Source organism: Protopterus annectens, chromosome 3.part0 (genome assembly GCF_019279795.1).
Source record: "Protopterus annectens isolate FY-2018-M chromosome 3.part0, PAN1.0, whole genome shotgun sequence".
Taxonomy (NCBI): domain Eukaryota; kingdom Metazoa; phylum Chordata; order Ceratodontiformes; family Protopteridae; genus Protopterus; species Protopterus annectens.
In genome coordinates, this window is record NC_056731.1 from 862,363,934 (window position 1) to 862,385,344 (window position 21,411).

General features: G+C 40.3%; 1 protein-coding gene across 2 annotated transcripts in view; it reads right to left on the minus strand.

Annotated features, from left to right (window-relative positions):
- The window catches only part of GMPR (guanosine monophosphate reductase), a 1,135,646-nt gene that overhangs the window by 416,467 nt on the left and 697,768 nt on the right, over window positions 1-21,411 (minus strand). For both annotated transcript variants that reach the window (XM_044065201.1, XM_044065200.1), the window contains exon 6: window positions 6,999-7,105. In XM_044065201.1, coding sequence (XP_043921136.1) covers window positions 6,999-7,105 — 107 coding nt within the window. The remainder of the gene's footprint in view (window positions 1-6,998; window positions 7,106-21,411) is intronic.

Here is a 21,411-nt window from a genome sequence, read left to right on the forward strand (position 1 = left end):
GCCATCTTGGAGCATCTGGAGGTCATTTGAGCAATTTATGACAGCTTTGAGTTTGTAATCTTCAGCAAACTTCACCAGCCACAGGCCTTTGGTGTCAGACTTGATGTCAGAGAGATACATACCAAAGAGGAGTGGTCCCAAGACTGATTCTTTGTGGACAGTGCTGGTTACTACTCTTCCTGATGAGAGTGTGCCTCCCACACTATCAGACTAGGTTCTGTTGGTGAGCCATTTTTCTATCCAACAAGTAATGTACAGGTTTACTTTTAAATGGGTTAGCTTACCAATAATGCCAGAATGTGACCTGGCATTACAGGCCATAGCTAAGTCCAGGTATACAGCATGGACCAATTTGGCTCAGTCAAATGCCTCAGTGATTTTTTTCGGAAGAGCTCACCAGGTTTAGATGGCAGTATATGCCTTTAACAAATCCAAACTGGTTTGGGTCCAGGATATGAGGATTGTCTATTTCTTGTTAATAAATTCCATAATGATGTGTCCCATTCTCTTATTGTTAAAACTGGTGCTACTGTTCTTAGCTTTGGAAAGAACACTCAAGACTTTCTTGGAAGAGATGGGGGATAGTGTAGGCATGCTATTGTGCTGTGAAAAGTTTGGTGAAGATAGAGGAGTAAAGTTTAAGCTTAACATGTCCTCTAGTATATTGGCTATAACTTCAAGGGATGTGTATGTGGTATTATTTTGCATTAACACAGACAATTGCTGAGTATCACTTCTAAGGTTTCTGACATAGCTGAAAAATACTTTGTAGTTATCCTTCTGAAATTGTGCTTGTTTTTGAAGGATTTGATTATTTTGTTTTTAAGCTCTTTGATGATCTTTTTCAGATGCCCTCTAGCTGATGAGGTATTAGTTTGCTCTTACAGAGTTTATTCCTCATATAACCTAGTTTATTTATACTGGGGTTCCAACAATTGGGTTTGATCTTGAATTTAGCACTGTATTTGTGCCTTAAGGGACTGAAGGCCCAATCCATGCTTGAAGATGTGTGCAGAACTTATCCTTGAATATGGCAGTGTGTGAGGTGGGGTCACTGAGGTGAGCAGAATATTTGAATTTCATCAGGTCATCGGTTAGGTGGAGTAGATTTACCTTGGAGCAGCCACTAAAAGCAGAGAGATTTTGTGGTAACTCATGTCTGGCACTTTAAGCAATTGCTACTGCACAGTTATCAGATTTGCACAATGATTTGGTAACTATGAGGTTTGAGTACTGGGTGGGGGGCTATATTTGTACTAACCAGGTCCAATATTTTTGAGCCCCTCAATGGGACTTGGACAAATTGGTCTAAGATGTTGGCTTTAATGAAGTCCAAGTACCTGTTACCATATTTATTTGTGATTATGTACATATCCCAGTGGATGGAGAAATAACCAAGTCATCCAAACAGACAGTGTTGGTTGGGTTTGATAGTGAAGGATACCAATTAGGTTAGCTATACCTCATGAACCACTGTAGTGGGGGTACAGTAGTTGGCTATGAAGTGGTACTTGGTTTTGTTTATCATGAGAAGGATGTAGAGGAGTTCAAGCTCATTATACTGCATTAAGAATCTGGAGGTGATTTGTGTTTTTTAAGGAACACTTACACATCTCCTGGGTCTGAAGGAGTAGTAGGCACTAAAACTCTATACTGCATAGGTACCTCCTCTGTTCTGATGCCATGTTTCAGTAACTAGCAAATAGATATATTTTTGAGGGTTACAAATGACTGTAAGGAGTACAATTTTTTGTTAAGGCTTATAGTACTGAACAGTGCTACCTTGATATGATTTTGATTACAACTGGCTATATAGTTAATTTCAGGAGACTGTCCTTGCTTAAAAAAGGCACTATGTAGGGAAGAAAAGATTTCTGTCAATATACAGAAGCCATGAGGACAAAGCTGCGGGCCATGCCTAGCAAAGCAGTCAAGTTTGTCAGATATCTCCTCCTACGCTGATATACATTGGATCCCCCTAGAACGACACCCATAGCTAAGCCAGTAATTAAAGTCATTAACTTTTGCTTATGTTGATGCATCATTCCTGGTGACGGTAATGTACTGCTCAGTACAAGTATCACTCCCATTTCAGATGCATATTCAGAGAGCTACATCATGTCTCCGTTCAAATGATCCAGGGAGATGAGCCTCAAGTCACTCACTGTCATGTACAGAATGACCAGATCATGTTTGTACATGGGGTGAAGGGACGTGAGGGCTCTAGTGACACTACAGATCCTGGCACCTGACAGTCTGCTAACCATCTCTCTATCTTTGTTCAGGCTGGTAAGTGGAGCATCTTTGTGTCTAACTATGGAGTTACTTATGGCCACAGCACTGCCAGATATACTAGCTAAGTCTTTCTAACTTAAGGATATCTGCATACTAGTGTGCAACTCCTTTTCATAGCTGTGTTTTCGACAGTATCAAAGTGTACTGTATGTTGGTTATGACCTGTTGATGATGGGTAGTGTGCAGGAGTTAGAATTGGAGGTCTAATGCCTAGATTTAGGAGTTCTAGAAGGCATGGCATGGATAGAGATTTTTTAACAGCATCACATAAGAGTTTTGTGGTGGCAGTATGTGGATGTTGCATACATATGAGCAGTGGTAAGACAGTGCTTTGCTCAGTGCATGAACTTGAGTTGGAGAAGGACATCTCCATTTTAATTACGAATTTTAACTGCTCACAGATAGAGTCCTTTAGGTGAAGTAGGAGTTTGTTCTCAGTGGCCATGTGGCAGTTTTTTTACTTTGCCTTAGGATTCTATGTACTATAAGGATGGCAATATTTGTCTATTGTCTCTCCTTGATGAAATGTGTTGCCATGTGATGCAGTATACGATGAAGGATATGGATAATGTGTTCAAGCAACTGAACAGAACTCTAGAGCTGCTACATAATCTGCACTGGTCCACAAAGTTAAGAAGAGGATAGTACAAGTCAGTGCAAGCTGTTTGTTCAGACCATAAGTGGTTTATTAATGCACAGGAAGAATATACACTTTCAGTATTATGAAGGAGAGAGAATTTATTTGCATGTACTACCCACTGCGGAACTAAAAGAACCATGGAGCTGCACTCAGCACAGCTCTGCACACTACATAATAAAAAAGAAAGCAAAATAAGCAAGTAAAATCTGAAGCCCAAGTGCTCTTAAGTTTCCTAGGACCTGCAGTAATTATTATAACTCCCATTTAGATCAAATACTACTTAAATCCAAGATGATCATTACACCAGGCCAAAAACATTTATTCAAAGCAGAAAACAAAATGTAGAAACAGTATCAGACAATGTAGAAAACAGCTCTAAATGGTTAGATTACTTAGGCAACTTAAGTACAGACACACAAAAAATACGTTCCTGACTTTCTCTCTGGTTTTAAAATCCAGCCGTTAGTCAAACAGTGAGAGTACACAGTGTAGGTCTCTGCTGCATTCTGCGCAGTAAGCATTAAACAAGAAAACTAAAGAATTAAAGAAAATGAAGTGAAATCTGAAACCCAAGTAGTCTACTCAACCTGGGACCTTCACAAATTATTCTAACTCTCACTTAGATCAAGCACTACTTAAATCCAAGATAGCCCTTAAACCAGACCAAACAGAATTACTCAGAGCGGAACATAAAATGCAGAAATAGTTTAAATTGCTAGACTGCTTAGGTTTCTTGCAGACATACAGAATCACCTTCCAGGAGTTTTGTCAGATTTTAAAATCCACCTTTTAATCAAATAGTGATTAGAGCAGGTCTCTGCAGTCTTACTGGGAAAACAAGGCTGGGATGCACTCTCTGCAGTAAATATTAAACAAGAAAACAAAACAGCCAATGAAAAACAAGTGAAATCTGAAGTCCAAGTGCTCTACGCTAAACAGGACCTGCAGCAATTAGTCTAACTCTCACATAGAGCAATCACCACTTAAATCCAATATGTACATCGGGTCAAACTGATTTAAATCAAAATAGATAACAAAATGCAGAAATGGTATCAGGGAATACAGAAAACAGCTCTAAATCAGTAAGACAACGTAAGTGCAGACACAAAAAGTACTTTTCCTGGCTTCTCTGATTTTAATACCCAGCAGTTAGACAAACAGTGAGTGCAGATGTTGCAAGTCTCAGCAGTCTTATAAGGCAGAGCTGAATACAAAAAGAACTGATGAAAAAGAAGTGAAATTGGAGGCCCAAGTGCTCTAAGCTACCCAGGAGCTACAGTAATTAGTCTAACTCTCACTTAGCTCATAAACTACTTAAATTGAAGGTGGCTGTTACACTATGCAAAAAAATGATTTACTCAAAGCAAAAAAATAAAAGGTAACGAGTGTGTATCATGCATGCCTTTGCAGTCATATAAGAATGAGCTGCATTCTGTACAGTTAGCATAAACAAGAAAACAAAAGAATCAATGAAAAACAAGTAAACTCTGAAGCCAAAGTGATCTAAGCGACCCAGCACCTGCAGGAATTAGTCTCTTATCTAGACAATTACCACTTAAATCCAAGATGGCCCTTCACCAAGCCAAACAGACTTATTCAAAGTAGAAATTAAAGTGCAGAAACAGTATCAGACCATGCAGAAAAAAGATGTAATTGTCTAGATAAGTTAGGCAGCTTAAGTGCAAACACACTTTCCTGTCTTTTTCTCTGATTTTTAAAATCCAGCTGTTAGTCAGACACTGACAGCATGTAGATTCGACCTTTGCCGTTTTATCAGGAAGACACAACAAAAGCTGAACTCTGCAGTAATTATTACTCACGAAAACAAATGAACCAATGAAAATCAAATGATATCTGAAGCCCAAGTGCTCTAAGCTTCCCAAGATCTGCAGCAATTAGTCTTTCACTTAGATAGATTACTACAGTAAATCTAAGATAGCCCTTACACCACGCCAAACAGATTTACTCAAAGCAGAAAATAAAATGCAGGAAGAGTATTGGTCATTGCAGAAAAGAGTTCTAAATGGTTAGATCAGTTAGACAACTCAAGTGCAAATACACAAAAAGCATTTTCCTTCCTTTTTCTCCAATTTTAAAATAAAGCAGTTAGTCAATCAGTGAGTGCATGTGGTGCAGACCCCTGCAGTTTTATCAGGAAGACCAAACACTACAGTTCTGCATGCTTCAACTATTATTTGATCCCAGACCCACTCAATCACCATTCTGTTTGCTGCACCTTTAAACTACTGACGCAGCTTAAACGTAGAGCAAAACCATGTCTGTTGACACCTAAACGGCATCAACTGAGTGAGGCCCAAAAGGGTGGGTACATCAGTGTCAGCATGGCAACCAGTGAAGTCAGTCCTTTAGGACAAGCAACAAGAAGCCGGGCACCAATGAGGAACAAACAGTAGTACTGGTTTGGGGATATGATGTCAAAGGCGGAGTATAGTACTGAGTGGCTATCCTAGTGGAACATATACACCATCAAATTCCTGATGTGCTACATAAACAGTCTCCGTAAGCTTCCCATAATCCTCAATAAAAATGGCAGTTGTGATGGCACTCCAAACTTCCTTGTCAGAAGGCTGATTTAGTGACCACCAAACCAACAAATGAAGGAACATCAATAATGACAGCAGAAACTGCTTTTTCAATGACCTGAGGAACAGGATGTGAAATGCATTTTTCCACTAGCTGTAAATGAATCTTTTTTTGACAAGTGATACCTTGATGGTGTAAACCACCTCAGACCATAAAAAAGAAAAAAAATACAGTGTCCTAACCCCTTATTTGAGAAACTAATATATCATTATCTTAAGGCTTTCATGCTAAAGGTTTCAAGATTGAAGATTTGGAAGTGGAAGGCTTTCAAGATGAAGACTTTAGAGCTAAACATAATGAAGTCAATGGTGTATCAGTCAACCTGGAAATAGCCTTCCCTGAGCCTCAAAGAACTGTTAGTAAATGCAACTGGAGTCTTTCCTTCCTGTGTCTCAAAGTTAGAAACAAAAACTCTGATCAAATCTCACATTTTGTAGGGATGTGGGCTTCCCCAAAACTAAACAGATACCTAGCATGCGTATCATGTGGTAGATTTTTTCCCACAGTCACAATGGTGAAATCCACGTTCTCTTACTGTTTTTGAGGGCAACCTCCCAAAGACAAAAGAGAGCTTTCAAAGCCAAAAATAAAATGTAGAAACACTATCAAAATGTAGCTAACAACCAGAGCTCTCTAGACAGAAAATGTCAACAGTTACCCAAAGGCATATAAACAAGTAGCAGTACCACAAAAACACTGCTGTCTCAAGTGAAATAGCAGGGAACAATAAACAAAGAGCTTACAAAAATCAGCAAAGAATTTCCTTTCTTTCTTTCTTTTTTTTTTTTAAGAAAAATGTAAAGCTGTGATTATTGAGGCCTAGGCCCGAAACAGAAAACACAGTCTTCTGAAATAATCTTTTTGTTCTCGATTTAACACGAAGCAATTAGAAGTAAAAATAAATCTTAAATGCATCACTATATGAAAAAGATTAGTCCTTATACCTATTCATTTGTAAAAGCTGAACTTGACTTTTAAAAATTTGTGTTTAACTCAATTCATCAACATAGCTACTCTGAATTATGCAAACGGAGTTAGTTCAGATGACAAAAAAAAAAGCAAATCAAATTGTCAGGCTGATAAGAACACCACAGGTTGCATGTAATTCCTTAATAAGAGTTCAGAAACCACCGAGGATTACAATGGTTTTCCCCAATGCTACTTTTAAACAGCAGTTGCTTATTCATAACACCTTGTCCAAAGTACTCCTCATAATGACCACTTTATGCAAAGTATGCTAGTCAAACACTATTGTACAGCAACTACAGATGCACATAATTTGCAATAATTGCTTCATCCAGGCATTCAATGGCTGTAATATCTCTATTTTATATTAGCACCACAAGTATATGCACCAGATACATAGAATATCATGCACTTTGCTCCAGGTGGTGAAGAACCTACAGTGAAAACATGCTCACAGGCATTCAAAAGTGTCTTTTCTTATAAAGTTACTTACAGAGATAATATGTCCTTTTAGGCCATGGGCAGAATCTGCGCACTCAATCACTGCACTCAGCTGAGGATAGCCTACTCCTGTCTTACTTCGGGTTGTGCATACTGATCCTACAAGACAAATAAAACAGTAAACAGCACACTACTTACCAGATGTACACAACAGCTGTAATGTTAAAACATCCACCAACTAAATTTCTCAACATAAACAAACCACAGTTAACCAACGCATTAGTGAACAAAGCATCTGAAAAAGGCAAAGTATCAGGTTACCACTGGTGCCTATTGTTAAGGTAACAACTTATTCATAATTTTCACCCTACAATTCATTTACCTTCAAGGTATACCATGGGCTGCATCAAAAAAGTAATTTAATTAGGTCAGAAGTGTCTGGGCTGTTTGCAAGAATGATTATGCTCAACCAACTACCTTAGGCAATTAATTAAATACATAAAGGGTAAATTCTCCACAGTGATACAGAACTACGTGCTTATATTCATTATTTTCTTGTATCTATTGCATACAGATCTTACAGATTGTTAGTCTTTGTTAAAATGTTGCTAAAGAGTACTTACTCTGTTTGTTAAACTTGTGATTTTGTCATTGTTAATACACAAAAATTTGAAAACAAAAATATTTACAAATGCACAGTGACTATCCTTGAGATTCAAACAGATGGTCCCATAAGTTAGTACTAGGCTAACTGTCCTTAAGAGCCATTGTAAGCCTAGCCAATTATCCCTCGTGAGACTCAAACACTGCATCTTGTGTTTGTAAGGCAAACACCTTAACCAATAGGCCATCCTCCCAACCTGTGTGTGTGTCTGTCCTCAAACCCTGCACCTTGTGTTTGTAAAGAAAACACCTTAACAATTAGGGGTGTGTGTGTGTGTGTGTGTGTGTGTGTGTGTGTGTGTGTGTGTGTGTGTGTGTGTGTGTGTGTGTGTGTGTGTGTGTGTGTGTGTGTGTGTGTGTGTGTGTGTGTGTGTGTGTGTGTGTGTCTGTGTGTGTGTGGTCACAGTAAGGGAGGTAGGTAGGGGTGGAGATAGTGTGTCATGTAAACGGCCTACTGCAGATAAGTCAAGTTACGCAATCTTGGAAAATGCGATTCAAGGCAGTTTTAACCACAACAAGGAAGTCCTCATTATCAGCTAATATGTATATCTTTGAATTGTTCCCTTTTACCACTCATGCAAAAATCACTTTCTGGTGGTAATTTCCATTGGTGATTTATGCATTGCATTGCATTGGCACAAGCCCCCCCCCCGACACACACTCTCAGATATTCATACATGCATGCACGAGCACACACACACACACACACACACACACACACACACACATGCAAACTTGCATACACCCCCCAAGCACACACACAGATGCATGCATGTGCAGACATCCACTCAACATCACATTTACCCACACTTGATCAGACCCAAGGACAAACTCACACATTCAACCACACACACACACACACACACACACACACACACACACACACACACACACTAGCGTGCACATGTGCACGCACTCTCTCCACCCCTTCCTACCTCCCTTATTGTGACCACCCAGGATGACAGGCATAGACACACACCCACACCCACACACACAAACAGTCATTCTACACCATTTTTACACCTTAGGATATGCACACACACACACACACACACACACACACACACACACACACACACACACACACACACACACACACACACACACACACACACACACACACACACACACACACACTCACCTTCCCACCATTACCTCTCCACTAAAGTTCATTACACTCAGCTGCAGTGCAGCCTCTCTGACTAACTACAATAGGCGACTACAGCATTTTGGCAAAGTTAATTTTCTTGGCTGGCCATCTTAATTTATGTAGCTAAGTCATCATCATCATTCCCCTTTTTCCCATTTACATGGGGTCGGGGTATCGTATTAACTGTCGCCAACTCTCTCGATTCAGTGCCACTCTCCTGCTTTCTTCAACACTCATGCCTGACTGTCACAGATCTTCTTTCACACAATCCATCCACCTCTTTGCTGGACGCCCTCGCTTCCTCTTACCTTCTTCCTGTCTGTCCCAAATCTCCCTCACCAGATTGTCTTCTGCTTTTCTACACGTGCCCATACCATCGTAATCTGTTCTCTTTGATCTTTTCTGCAATTGGAGCTACTTTGGCTTCTGCTCTTATGTCCTCATTTCTTCGCCTGTCCCGCAGTGTGCATCCTATCTCCTTTCTCAGGCACTTCATTTCCATCACCTCTAGCTTCTTCAACTGTTCTGCCTTTACTGCCCAGGTTTCTGTACCATACAGTAGTACTGGTCGCACCACTGTCTCATACACCTTACTTTTCAGCTTCTTTGGCATTCTTCTGTCATAGACTACACCTGATACTCTATGCCAGTTGGCTGCAGCCCCTCTGATTCTAGCTTTGACCTCTTAAATCAGACTACCCTTCTCCTCAACCACCCCTCCCAGATACTTGAAGCTGTTTACCTGTTCCACTATCTTTCCATCTATCTCTATTCTCAGCTTCTTCTGATTTCCCCAATCTGCTGCCATTACCACTGTCTTATCTGTGCTTAGTTTCATCCCATGTGCCTTCAGATTTGCATTCCATTCTCCTATCCTTTGCTGATGTTCTAGATCAGAGTCTGCCTGTACTGCCACATCGTCTGCATACAGCAGCTTTGTTGCTCTGACCCCTCCAACCTGTTTGCTGATGTAGTCCATTACCAGTATGAACAGCAGTGGGCTCAGAGCTGAACCCTGGTGTACACCCACTCCCACTGGGAACCCCTCAGTGAGGCCAAACACTGTTCGTACTTGAGTCACTGGGTCCTTGTACATAGCCTGTACTAATTCTACCAATGTTTCTGGGACTTCAAACCACCGCAGTACTGCCCAGATCAGCTTTCTTGGGACCTTGTCATATGCTTTCTCCAAGTCTAGGAAAGCCCAGTTTGACTCTCTCCTCTTCTCTAGTTTCTTCTCAAGTATCTGTCTCAATGCAAACATCGGGTCAATTGTGCTGTATCCTGATCTGAATCCGAATTGTTCATCTCCCATCTTACACTCTACTATTCTGCGTATCCGTTTATCAATCACCCTCTCCAGAACTTTCATGCAATGTGGTAGGAGGTTGATGCCTCTGTACTGTCCACAGTTGTGGATGTCCCCTTTGTTCTTGTACACTGGCACGAGTATGCTTATTCTCCAGTCATCTGGGATACGCCTTTCTCTCCACACTGCAATTAGTACCCTCAGGATGACATGAGTACCCTCAGGATGACATGATGATACGGAGGAGGCTGGACATCCTATGTATCCAAGAGACAAGATGGAAGGGCAGTGCAACAAAGCCACTTGGCTTGGGATCCAGACTCTACTACTCAGGTGGTGGACAGGCTAGAAATGGGGTAGGAATTGTGGTGAGACAGAGGCTTCAGAAGTCAGTGAGGGATATCATCAGAATTAGTGACAAACTCATGGCAGTCAGACTCCAGTGTAATGACAGGACATTATTCATAATCTCAGCCTATTCCCCACAGCAGGATTGTGATAATGAGTAAAAACGTGCATTCAGACAGCAGTTGCAGGACCTACTAGATAAAGCAGGACAACATGAATTGGTGTTGATAATGGGTGACTTAAATGCACATATCGGGACAGACAGAACAGGATATGAGGACTGCCTGGGTCCACATGGGTGGAGCAATAGGAATAAAGAAAGAGAAGCCATTCTAGACTTCTGTCTGGCAAATGGCTTGATAGTAACCAACACATGGTTCAAAAAGAGAGACAGTCATAAGATCACATACAAGAGTAGCCAACATGCAACTCAGGTAGACTTCCTCCTAGTAAGGAAAAGGCACTGGGGTAGAATCCATGATTGCAAAGTCATCCCCAGTGAAACAGTCGGTTCACAGCATAAACCAGTAGTTGCCACAATCAGCTGCAAGCAGTGGTCAGAGAAGGCTCTAAGGTCAACAGAGACCAGACTGGAGAGAAAGTACAGCAGTTCAAGGAATTACTCAGGGCTCTAGCACCCCAAGAAGAGGAGGAAATAGGTGGAGTTGAAGAAGAGTGGCAGCGCCTAAAACAGCATGTGTTAGGACTACAGAAAAGATATGTGGCCGAGCCAGGTATGGAAATAAGGTACATAAGGAAAGCTGGTGGTGGAATGCAGAAGTGCAGGAAGTAATCAAAAGAAAGAAGGAATGCAGGAAGAAGTGGGAGATTGAAAAGACTGACCAAGCTAGGAAGGACTACTGGTTGGCTAACAAAGAAACTAAGAAAGAAGTTGCAATAGCAAAGAATAGGGCATCAGAGGTACTCTATCAGCTTCTGGAAAGTGACTCAGTAAGGGGCACAAAGAAACTATACCAGGTTGCAAGGCAAAGACAGAAAGATAAAGAAGATAGTCAGACACCCTTCATAAGGGATTCCAGCAACAACCTGCTTACCAGCCCACAGGACATCAAAGGCAGATGGAATGAGTATTTCCAGCAGCTTCTGAATGAAGAAAACCCCACAGAAGTGGTACTGACCCAGAAACAGCCTACAATGACAGTAGAAGAGGAGCTCAGCTTAGAAGAAGTAAGAGCAGCACTAAGGAAAATGAAGTCAGGGAAAGCAGCAGGCTCAGATGAGGTCACAGCAGATATGATAAAGACGCTGGGTGAGCTAGGGGAGATATGGCTCCTGAGGGTACTTTATGTAGCTAAGTGATTCTCTGAAATTGCACTAGCCTTTTCGGAGTCCCAGGGTATGTTCATTGCAGTTCTAACCAATGTTCTGGCACACATTTACTCACAGTACCAGGAGTGGGCTGTATGACATTATTGTGCAGTTCTCACATTACTGACTACGCAACTGCTACCAAGTTCTGCTTAGTCAGACTTCCCTATCCTTTAGATGCTGAACAAAAGTACAGAGATAGCTTTAAAAACAGGATGCTGCATCTTAATTGAAATAAACCTAATAAAACACTTAAAGGCACCTAAAAGTGCCCATTTAAACCCAGAAAAATAAACATTATTGGCTGCTTTCTGCTGCAGCAATTTGTCTTTTTGTTGTTAATAAGCTTTATTTGAAATGGAACATATTGATTTTCTTACCACGAAGGAACAATAAAACTAAAATGTGTCTACCTTATTTACTTAAACACCAGATGATCAAATTTAACCTACTTATTGCTGATTGCTCAAGTCATTGTATATGTGCAACTGACAGTTACTTTTAAAAAGGTGCTTTTTGCAGGGGACAAGCTCCTTTGCACCCCCTGATGTGTGTGTGTGTGTGTGTGTGTGTGGGGGGGGGGGCTCTGTCCTCATACTCCAGACTATAAATCTACTGTGGTCACACAAACTTAGAGAAATCATATTTATATGCAGTCTATGTATTCAGCTGCATGCAAATGATTAAAAACAGCTGAGGATAAAATAAGTAAAACACAACCCATAAAACACATGGTGGCAGAGAGACCACAATTTCTACTATCTACATCAACTGCTCATAGGTCCATTTACATTTAATAGGCATGCTAAAAGATGGTATTAATGGGGGTTATATCGCATACCATCAAGTGGCACATATCTCACGCATTTAGTGCTAGTCCACTTACTTCTTTTAAGCCAAAAACTAGAATTTGTGTGACTTGTGTACAATATTTAGACAAAAACTGGAGTCCAGAAACTCCATTTCTTCAGAACAAAGAACAGCATGCTAAATGATATAAAAAGAATTATGTTATGTACACTGTTTTGGGCAATAGGGTTATGTAAAAATGAGCTGAGATGCACTGCTTATGACAAAAGAACAGAAATATGATGTTGTTTCATTTGAAATACTGTACCACAAAACTGAACTAATACCATGTTTTTACTGAAAGAAATGGGCTATATAAATTGGACTATTTTACACCAAAGAGTACTCCACAAAATTATGGTGTAGTTTTTTAATAATACAGCTTTAATTATAAACTTCAAGTCAACATCGGGTTCCAAAACATCCAGACTTATTCCAATGTATTTTATCTACAAAAATGCAACTTTAAAACTAGATTATTCTACATTTCCCACATTAATTTAAACAAAAGCTGTAAAAATGTTACTATGAACCTGGAATATACTATACACATTTTTATAAGTCAACAAGACTGTAGACAATACAGTTAAGCTATAGGACGTCTTAACTGGGGACCCATCCATGTGATACTTTGGTGTATAATTGAGGTTGCATGGGGCATGCCCAACTGCCAGCACATGCAGCTAAAGAATTGTGGACTCCCTGAAATTTCAGAAAAATCATTGTGATACATGAGGTCAGCAAGATTCTAAGCTTGAAAAGGATCATAGTATGTGTATGGCAAGAAAAAGCACGTGGCATAACACAAAATTAAGAGCAGGATTCATTACAGTACTTTTCCCTGATTCAGCAAGCACTCTAACATGGAATTGCATGTTCCTCTACCACAAAGACTTGCAGCATCACGTAGGGCTGGTCCTGCAGGCACGCTGAAGCTAATGAGGAAATCTGGGGGGGGGGGGGTTGAGACATGTGCTAATTAACTATGTATTCTCTCTCTCCCTGGAACCTCCTCCAGGAAGGCATCTACACAGCTGAGTGATTCAAGAAATCTCTTGGCCATGTAGATCAGCATGGGCGTCCCCACCATGTCATGGTATTGTACATTGCCAGAAGGTAGTAATTGCCATTCTGAGATGGAACTAACAAGCAAATGGGCATGTCACGGGAGAAGGATTTTTTTAGCAATATCAAAAGCATAATATACTCAACTGATCCTAATTTTGTCAAACATTCCTGATTTTGCCTCATACTTCTGTTCTCTTTCTCATAAATGTTTTGATTGCTGGTAAATCATGGAGGATTACAATCAGTCAATAATGACAGTTATTTAGAGTTTCATACTTCTTACTGTTCAGAAAATGCAGGTTGATACAAAACCTGTTCTGTAAAGTTTATATATATATATATATATATATATATATATATATATATATATACATGCACACACACACACACACACACACACACACACACACACACACACACACACACACACACACACACACACACACACACCATTCTTCAAAGAAACAGTGATAGGGCAACAATTTAACTCAACAAAACTGGAAAATAATGCAGGAAAAAAGGGACCAAGGCTAATGGCCAATTAGGAGGATCTAACAGAATGTTTATAAAAGAGGCCATCACAGAAACTGAATATGAAAAGATGGAAAAAAGGTAAATGATTGGAAAATAGAGGAAGAAGGGATAGTCTGAGACTCATGGGAACTGAATAAGAAATTAGAAATCACTTTGTGATCACCTCAAAGAATATATCAAATAATGAATCATGAGCCCTCTGGGAAAACTAAATCAGCTGGCTGGAGCTAATGAGTCAACATATAAGGATTAAAGAAGGAAAAGTTCCTCCAGCATGTGCTGCCCAAGTTCCAGAGCTGTAAATATAAACAATGGCTGTTGAAAACCACAAGAGGGAATGAAAATCAAGATTGTCAAAAACCACTCTAGCGCCTTATTCCAAACAAGATAAGAACTTAATGAGTACAGACATGAGCTGACTACAATGGGCTTCCAGATGTATATGAACTCTCTAAGTGTGCTTGTAGGAAAAATAGTTTCACTTGCCAAAAGACTGTATGGAACTTTACAAGAGACTGGGAACCACAGCAGGGAAGGTATGTAATGAAAACTGAACCTATAACCCTGAAACACAAGGCATTGGATATAGAATCCACCCCCTCCTCACCACTTCCCAAACAGACCAGCCAGGTTCAAAAAGGGACTTAAAGCACCGAAATGAACCTAGAGCTGAGGATCTTACAGCAGAAGAGGGCAGATAGAATGCAAACCATAATCATGGACCATAAATCCTCAAAACTGGAAGGAAAAGAGAAAACACATCAAAGGGACAGCCAAATGAGAAACAAAGAATCTCAACCAGAGGGACAAGAGAAGGTCAAAAGGAGTACCACAAGCATGGAAAAAAGTGAGAGATGCAGCAGGGAAGATTCAGAAACAGGAGAGGAAGTGAAGGCAGAGCAAAGGAAAAAGGAAAAAGAAACAATTGAGCTAGCTGACCAAAGTAAGGGCAAGCACTTCAGAGATTAAAGCTAAAAGAGGAAGACTGTGAAAGATGCAAGGAACTGGATCTCAGGGAAGTGCAACATTATGGAAGAGAAATAGCCAAATGAGATAGGACACCCAGGCTACATGCACCTCACAGGGAGGACAAGTTAATGGGAACTACATCAACTGTGGGGGAGGGTGATGGCCCCTAGTAGACACGTCTGAATCTGCCCTTAGCAAACAAGGACAGAGAAGTATGTGGGGGTGGGGGTGTTCACTGGAAAAATGGTTACCACCCTCCCCAGAGGTTGGTGTGTCAGTCAAAGCAACCCAGCGTATGTGCAGGGCCACTGTGGAAACACAGGCCAGTACCATTACAGCCATGGCAGAGACAGTGTGAAAGATGCATGATGTATGTGCATGTTCTGTATGTGTGATTGCTTGGACAGATTCAGGCATGCAATAGAACATGCAATGTCTTCTTTGGCTCACCTACCACAGGTGAGAGGCCATACATGGAGCCAGTCAAGTGCTACATCCACAACTGGTAGCCAAAGTGGCAATGGATGACCAAGATCCTATTACTGCAGTCCTAACACATCCAGGATAACAACTGTAATGGAGATGTCTACTCTCAGGACAGGCCATCGTCATTGTCAGCAGACATTCCTCAAGGGCTCCCACCACACCAGTATGTAGCCAGGATCATGGTGCATCCGGTACAACTCTTGGTAGAGTCACCTCTCCTGGGTGGAGGCATGCATGGGATGCTGAAACCTCTGCCATGCATGCCCTGGAGCTGTCAGGTAGATCAAGCCACGGTGCTACAATTACTGTTGAGGCTGTGTCCCTACAGACCAGCACTCGCACCACCACAGCTCCCATTACATCACATACCTTCATGGACACAGACCCTTCACAAAGAGTATCGCTTTAAAGTCCTGTACCCCGAACTGACAGGACATACGCACTTCCGTATGAAAGACATCCACTCCTGTGCTCCATTCCCCATCTGTGCAAATAATGCTAACTGTGCCCTGCACTTTGTATACTATTACTTGACTTGTATATATCAGATGCACAGAGTGGCCAGGCTATGCATGGGTATGCACAGCCTGGTATTTATTTTTTATATATATCTTTTTTTTGCATGCATCACTTTTACTGTAGTGTATCTGCTTTACTCTTTACTGTGTTGTGAAGCTATGTGAAATATGCTGCCTCCTTGCCAGTGCCAGAGCATACTGCTCCTGCCTCCATCTGGCATGACCATCCCATGTAGCTAGCACCTCCACTGACTCCTCATCTGAACTAGCATCTATTGCCTGATGTGCTGGAGACTGCTGCCACTGCAAGTGCCCACCCGGCTATATTTGCTTCCTAAGTACAATATTGTATAACACTATATACACTGACAACATTTTTGCACATCTGCCAGGTCACTGCAAGATGAATCCAGAGAGAGTGCCTTTATCAGCCCAAATACATGCTATATAATACTTCTTGTTTGCAATTAAGCATGGCTGTACCCATGATTTATTCGAGTTTATGAATTTTTTACGGGTGTCATAAGCCAGAGCTCCAGGGTATATCCAGCACCATTAACAAGATGCACCTGTGGGAAGTCACCCCTCAAACACTGTTTTTACAGATCACAGATGTGCCATATGTGGGAGTTGTGGTAACTGCCTGGGTGGACTGCACACACATTGTAGATGATACCCTTTGCATTACAGACCATCTGCCAGCTACTTCCCAGTTCATCAGTTGGATCCTTTATTTCAATGTGGGTACAGTCTATGGCCCCCAGTACCTCAGGGAAATGGGCTATATCATAAAAATTCTGCATGGTGTTGTCTTTCTCCTTTGGGGTACACTGGATCCACACATGCTCCCCCAAGACATCAAGAAACTGATGATGCCTGAGACACTGCACTGTGTTCCCATCTGATGGCTGAAAACTCTCTGTAGCTAATATATGTAAAGCCACATATACTTTAGTATCTACTGGGACAGGTAGCCCACAACCCCCACAGGACTGCAGACAAGGCCGACACAGTTCTTCAGTTTTTTGGATGATATCCCCATCTACATAGTACTGGTCCACAATGTCGGCTTAGTGGAGTCCAAAACATATTAAGTATATTTGTCAGTCAGATGACCCTGCACCTCCAGGGGAAGGGGGTCACATACCATCAGGTAAAGAGTGGCAATTAACAGCCTCTTGCAGATATACATTGTCTGATATGGCAGCAACCCCATGGTTGCATTACTTAGCAATTCCCTTTATCTGAACATGAGCATTTAGCCAAGTTCAAATATGCTGCGGCTCAGTCCCCTTGCACAGCATTTATACATTTCTGAATCACTCAGCCATCTTGTTTTTCCTCATCAGCATATAGAAGGAGACTCATTTTAGCAATGTTGCTCATTAATCCCAATCATAATGTATTTGTAATTTTGGTTTATAATATGGATTTGATAGAATGACTGTTGTAAACTGTTCTAAGAGCTGCTTCCATGGTTAAAATAAACAATGAGACAGAAAGCACAAAAGCACACAACCTGCTAGTAAACTGGTGTGTTACCAACAAATGCTAAACATAAAGCTAAGAAAACATTGTAAAAGTCCAGAAGATAAAGTTTTCATTATATAGTTATATATAGTCTGTTACCTGTATCAAACACTTTTTGAAATTTAGTTGTAACTGAAATACTGACATTGAGAACAGATTTGTGAAAATGGAAGTAAAGTAAACTTGTTTGTAAAATATGTTTTGTTAGAATAATTTTATTACTGGGTATACAACCAAACCTGAATTTTGAAATATCCTGAACAAATATTTTTAATAAGTATGTATAGAGAATGTTTGTGCATATGTTGAATGATTGTATATACTTGTAAGGTCATTATTAAGCTTAGGAACCAATATTATCTTGGCTAGAGAAAAATACTTAGGTATCAAGCCTGCAATGGATAAGCACTGCATTAGTTTTAGTAATAAAGGTGCTAATAAGTCAGAAACTGCTTTGTAAAATTCATTTGGACTGTTATTGGGTCTTGGCACATTGTTAGGATGGCTGAATGCTGAACCTGTTATCATGTTAACAGCTAACAATAAAGCTAGAACCATGATATTGACAGGAGCAAAATAGATGTTGATGGAAGAATGTTTATCACTAAGTGAAGGTATACTGCAGTCCACAAGGGATTAGTGTGAAGTTCTGAACTATCTGATTTTTGTCTACTACATGTTTGACATTGCTGAAATCTAAGGCAGGGCTAGCCATCCAGCAGTGTGAACACTGGTTCTAGATGACTGTCAGTACTGAGGTGGCACCCTGACCCCATGCGCAAAATCTGAAAAAATCGGTTGTGGATGGATAGATGTTTCCACAGCAATTCTGTCAGTTATTTTAAAGTATTGATACAATCCCCAGAATTTATATTAGAGAAAACTGATAAAAAAATGTCCCAGCACTTAAAAAAGTGATTGTCTATAAAGTAAACTATAGTTCTTTTTCGTGTGTACAAGATTTTGAGAGCTAGAACTGAAACTGTTAGAGAAGTAGCACATATTTATCAAACTTTACAGTTAACTATTGCTTTGTAATTATGTATTTATTCTTTATTTTTACAAATTCCCAAAGTAGTGGATCTTTTTTCTTTTTTTGTGTGAAGTGAAAGTGTTTGAAGATATGCCAATAGTAAAAAAAACTGGCCAGGATGTGTTTTGGTCCCAAATCTGTTTTATCTTAAGAAAATAAATTCTTTATAGGGAATTGCCCACTCTGATGTTCACAAAAAGAGTATGCAGATGTCCTAAAAGTAATGAATAACAAACAATGATTGGAAAAAAGCTAAATCAGTTCTTGAAAGCATTTTAAGATACTTAAGTATGTAACCACTTTTTGAGAAATATAATGTCTCTTGTATGCAATGTAAGCAGTAAAGGCAAAAAGCTGTTTTTTCGCAGTTGTTTCCTCTGAGAAAATGAGAGGAATGCTGTTGCCTATTATTCTGCTTTTAATTCATCTGTTCCCTCTACACAAGTCTGTATGAAAAGAATCATAATTATAAAAAGGTATCTATAACTCCTACTGTAAAACAGATGTACTACATTTTAAGAAATATTACTAGCCACTCTGTCTATATATTTGACTTCTACCAATTCCTTGGATTGGGTTAGAATGGCTACTTCTGCAGTTGTATTGCTATTTTCACTACAATATGAATTTGTAATTTGTTTTGTGTGTTTTAATTTATCATACTTGCTTTTAATTAGATGAATTTCTAAGCAACTATTTTTAAATTTGATGGTAAATCCATTTATTTTAATGGAACATATCTTATTCTAAATAAACAAGACTATCAAAATCTGTAAGGACCCCCACACCAAGAAAAGGAAGTAGCAGAATTAAAAACAAAGCTGTACTGTTGGGTGTATTTAAGAACGTCACCATAAATAAAAGGACTCAAGAAAAGTACAGTTGTGTAAGCTGAACTTACCATAATAGTAGATGTTTGAATGACCACTGCTGCAGCAGCTTTAGCTACATGGGTTATATCCTGCTAAGGGTATAATGGCCAGCCAGTTTCCAAAGCTTCTGGGAAGCTTCCACAAGCCCAAACTGTCAAGCAGCTTGAGCTGAGCTAACTAAAAGACAAGTTTGAGCATGAAGCCCTTCAGAGTTTTCCTGCCAGCAGAGAAGGGGAGGCTGAGCCCGGAAAGGGCAATACTAGAAACAACAAAAAAATAAATGTCCACTATGTGACATAAAAAACACACTAAAAAAACAAGGGGAATGCAGGGAGGGAGTGGCTACTGCGGCAGAGATCATTTGTTATGGTAAGTTCAACTTGCACATCTACACAATGTTCATCATATTGATCACTGCTGCAGTAGTCTTAGCTATGTGGGTTGATTACCATACCAAACTATATTCGGGAGGTGGAAGGAGAAGCATCCAGAAGCTCCTGGAGAATGGTCCTAGCAAAGCCTGATCTAGACCTACAGAAGGAATCAAGCTTATAGTACTTTGTAAAAATATGTACAGAGGACCAAGTAGCAGCTTTTAGGATACTTGCAGAATCTATCTTTTTCCAAAAAGCCACAGATGAAGCCAGCACCCTGGTAAGTAGGCCTTAACCCTGTCAGAGTGGGTCTTGACCCTGCCTAGAATAGATTTATTATGGTGAGTATAAAAAAGAGTAATAGCCTTAGACAGCCATTTGGAAATAGTCTGTTTTGATACAGGCTGTTCTCTCCTCTTACTTTCACAAGAAATGAACAACTGATCCAAATATATGAAAGATTTAATTTCGTTAAGATAGTACCTAAGTTGTCTGTGTTTATCCAAGGTATAGCATATCCTTCCTCACTACAGGAGTTGGCTAGTTTGGCTCAAAGTAAACTCAGATACCACTTTAGGCATAAGTATGAGTATTCAGAAAACAGAGGACTAAAAGGAATTAAGACTCTATCATCCAAGCAGTCAGTTGAAGATGATTGATGTTGGGGTGTATCAAACACTCCTGGTCTTGTGTGAATAGATCAAGTCTGTAAGGAAGCTTGTGGTAATTGACTCTGGCCATTTCTGAAAGAAGGGAGAACCATGGCTGCCTGGGCCAGAAGGTAGTCATCACAAGAGTCTTGTGGATTTCTTCTGAATCTTCAGAAGTACCCTGGATATTAGAGGAAATGGTGAAAAGGCATACAGGAACACTGCTGTCTAAAGAAAAAGCATCTGTCTTCCAGACCTTCTTGTATGGTGTCCTGGAATAGAATTTTGCCAACTGATTGTTCAGAGAGGAGGCAAAGAGGTCTACTTGAGGAATTCCCCACAGATGGATCAAATCTTGGAATACCCCCAAATCTAATTCCATTTGTGAGAGTCTGTCTTGGTCATACTCAGCCTGTCTACCACACAATTTTCCTCTGACAGACTGTAGGATACCTGTACAGTAAGACTGTGCTGTAAGGCTATATCCTAAGCTAACAATGCTGGTCTGCAAATGGTGTATGACCTAGTACCTTCTTGCTTGTTGATGTGCTATGACTGTGGTATTGTCTGTAACCATCTGAAGAGCTCCCAGGACCGCACATTGTTCAGAGAGTTGAGTGCTTTGAACCGGCCAAGCATTTCCCTGATATTTATGTGCTTGCATCTGTCCCTGGTGTCTCACACTCCCTGCACATGTATCCCACCTGAAACTGCTCTCCAAGCAAAGTCTAAAGCATCTGTGGTACCTGACTGCTTTGGACCAGGGAGGGAGGGTAGGAGAAG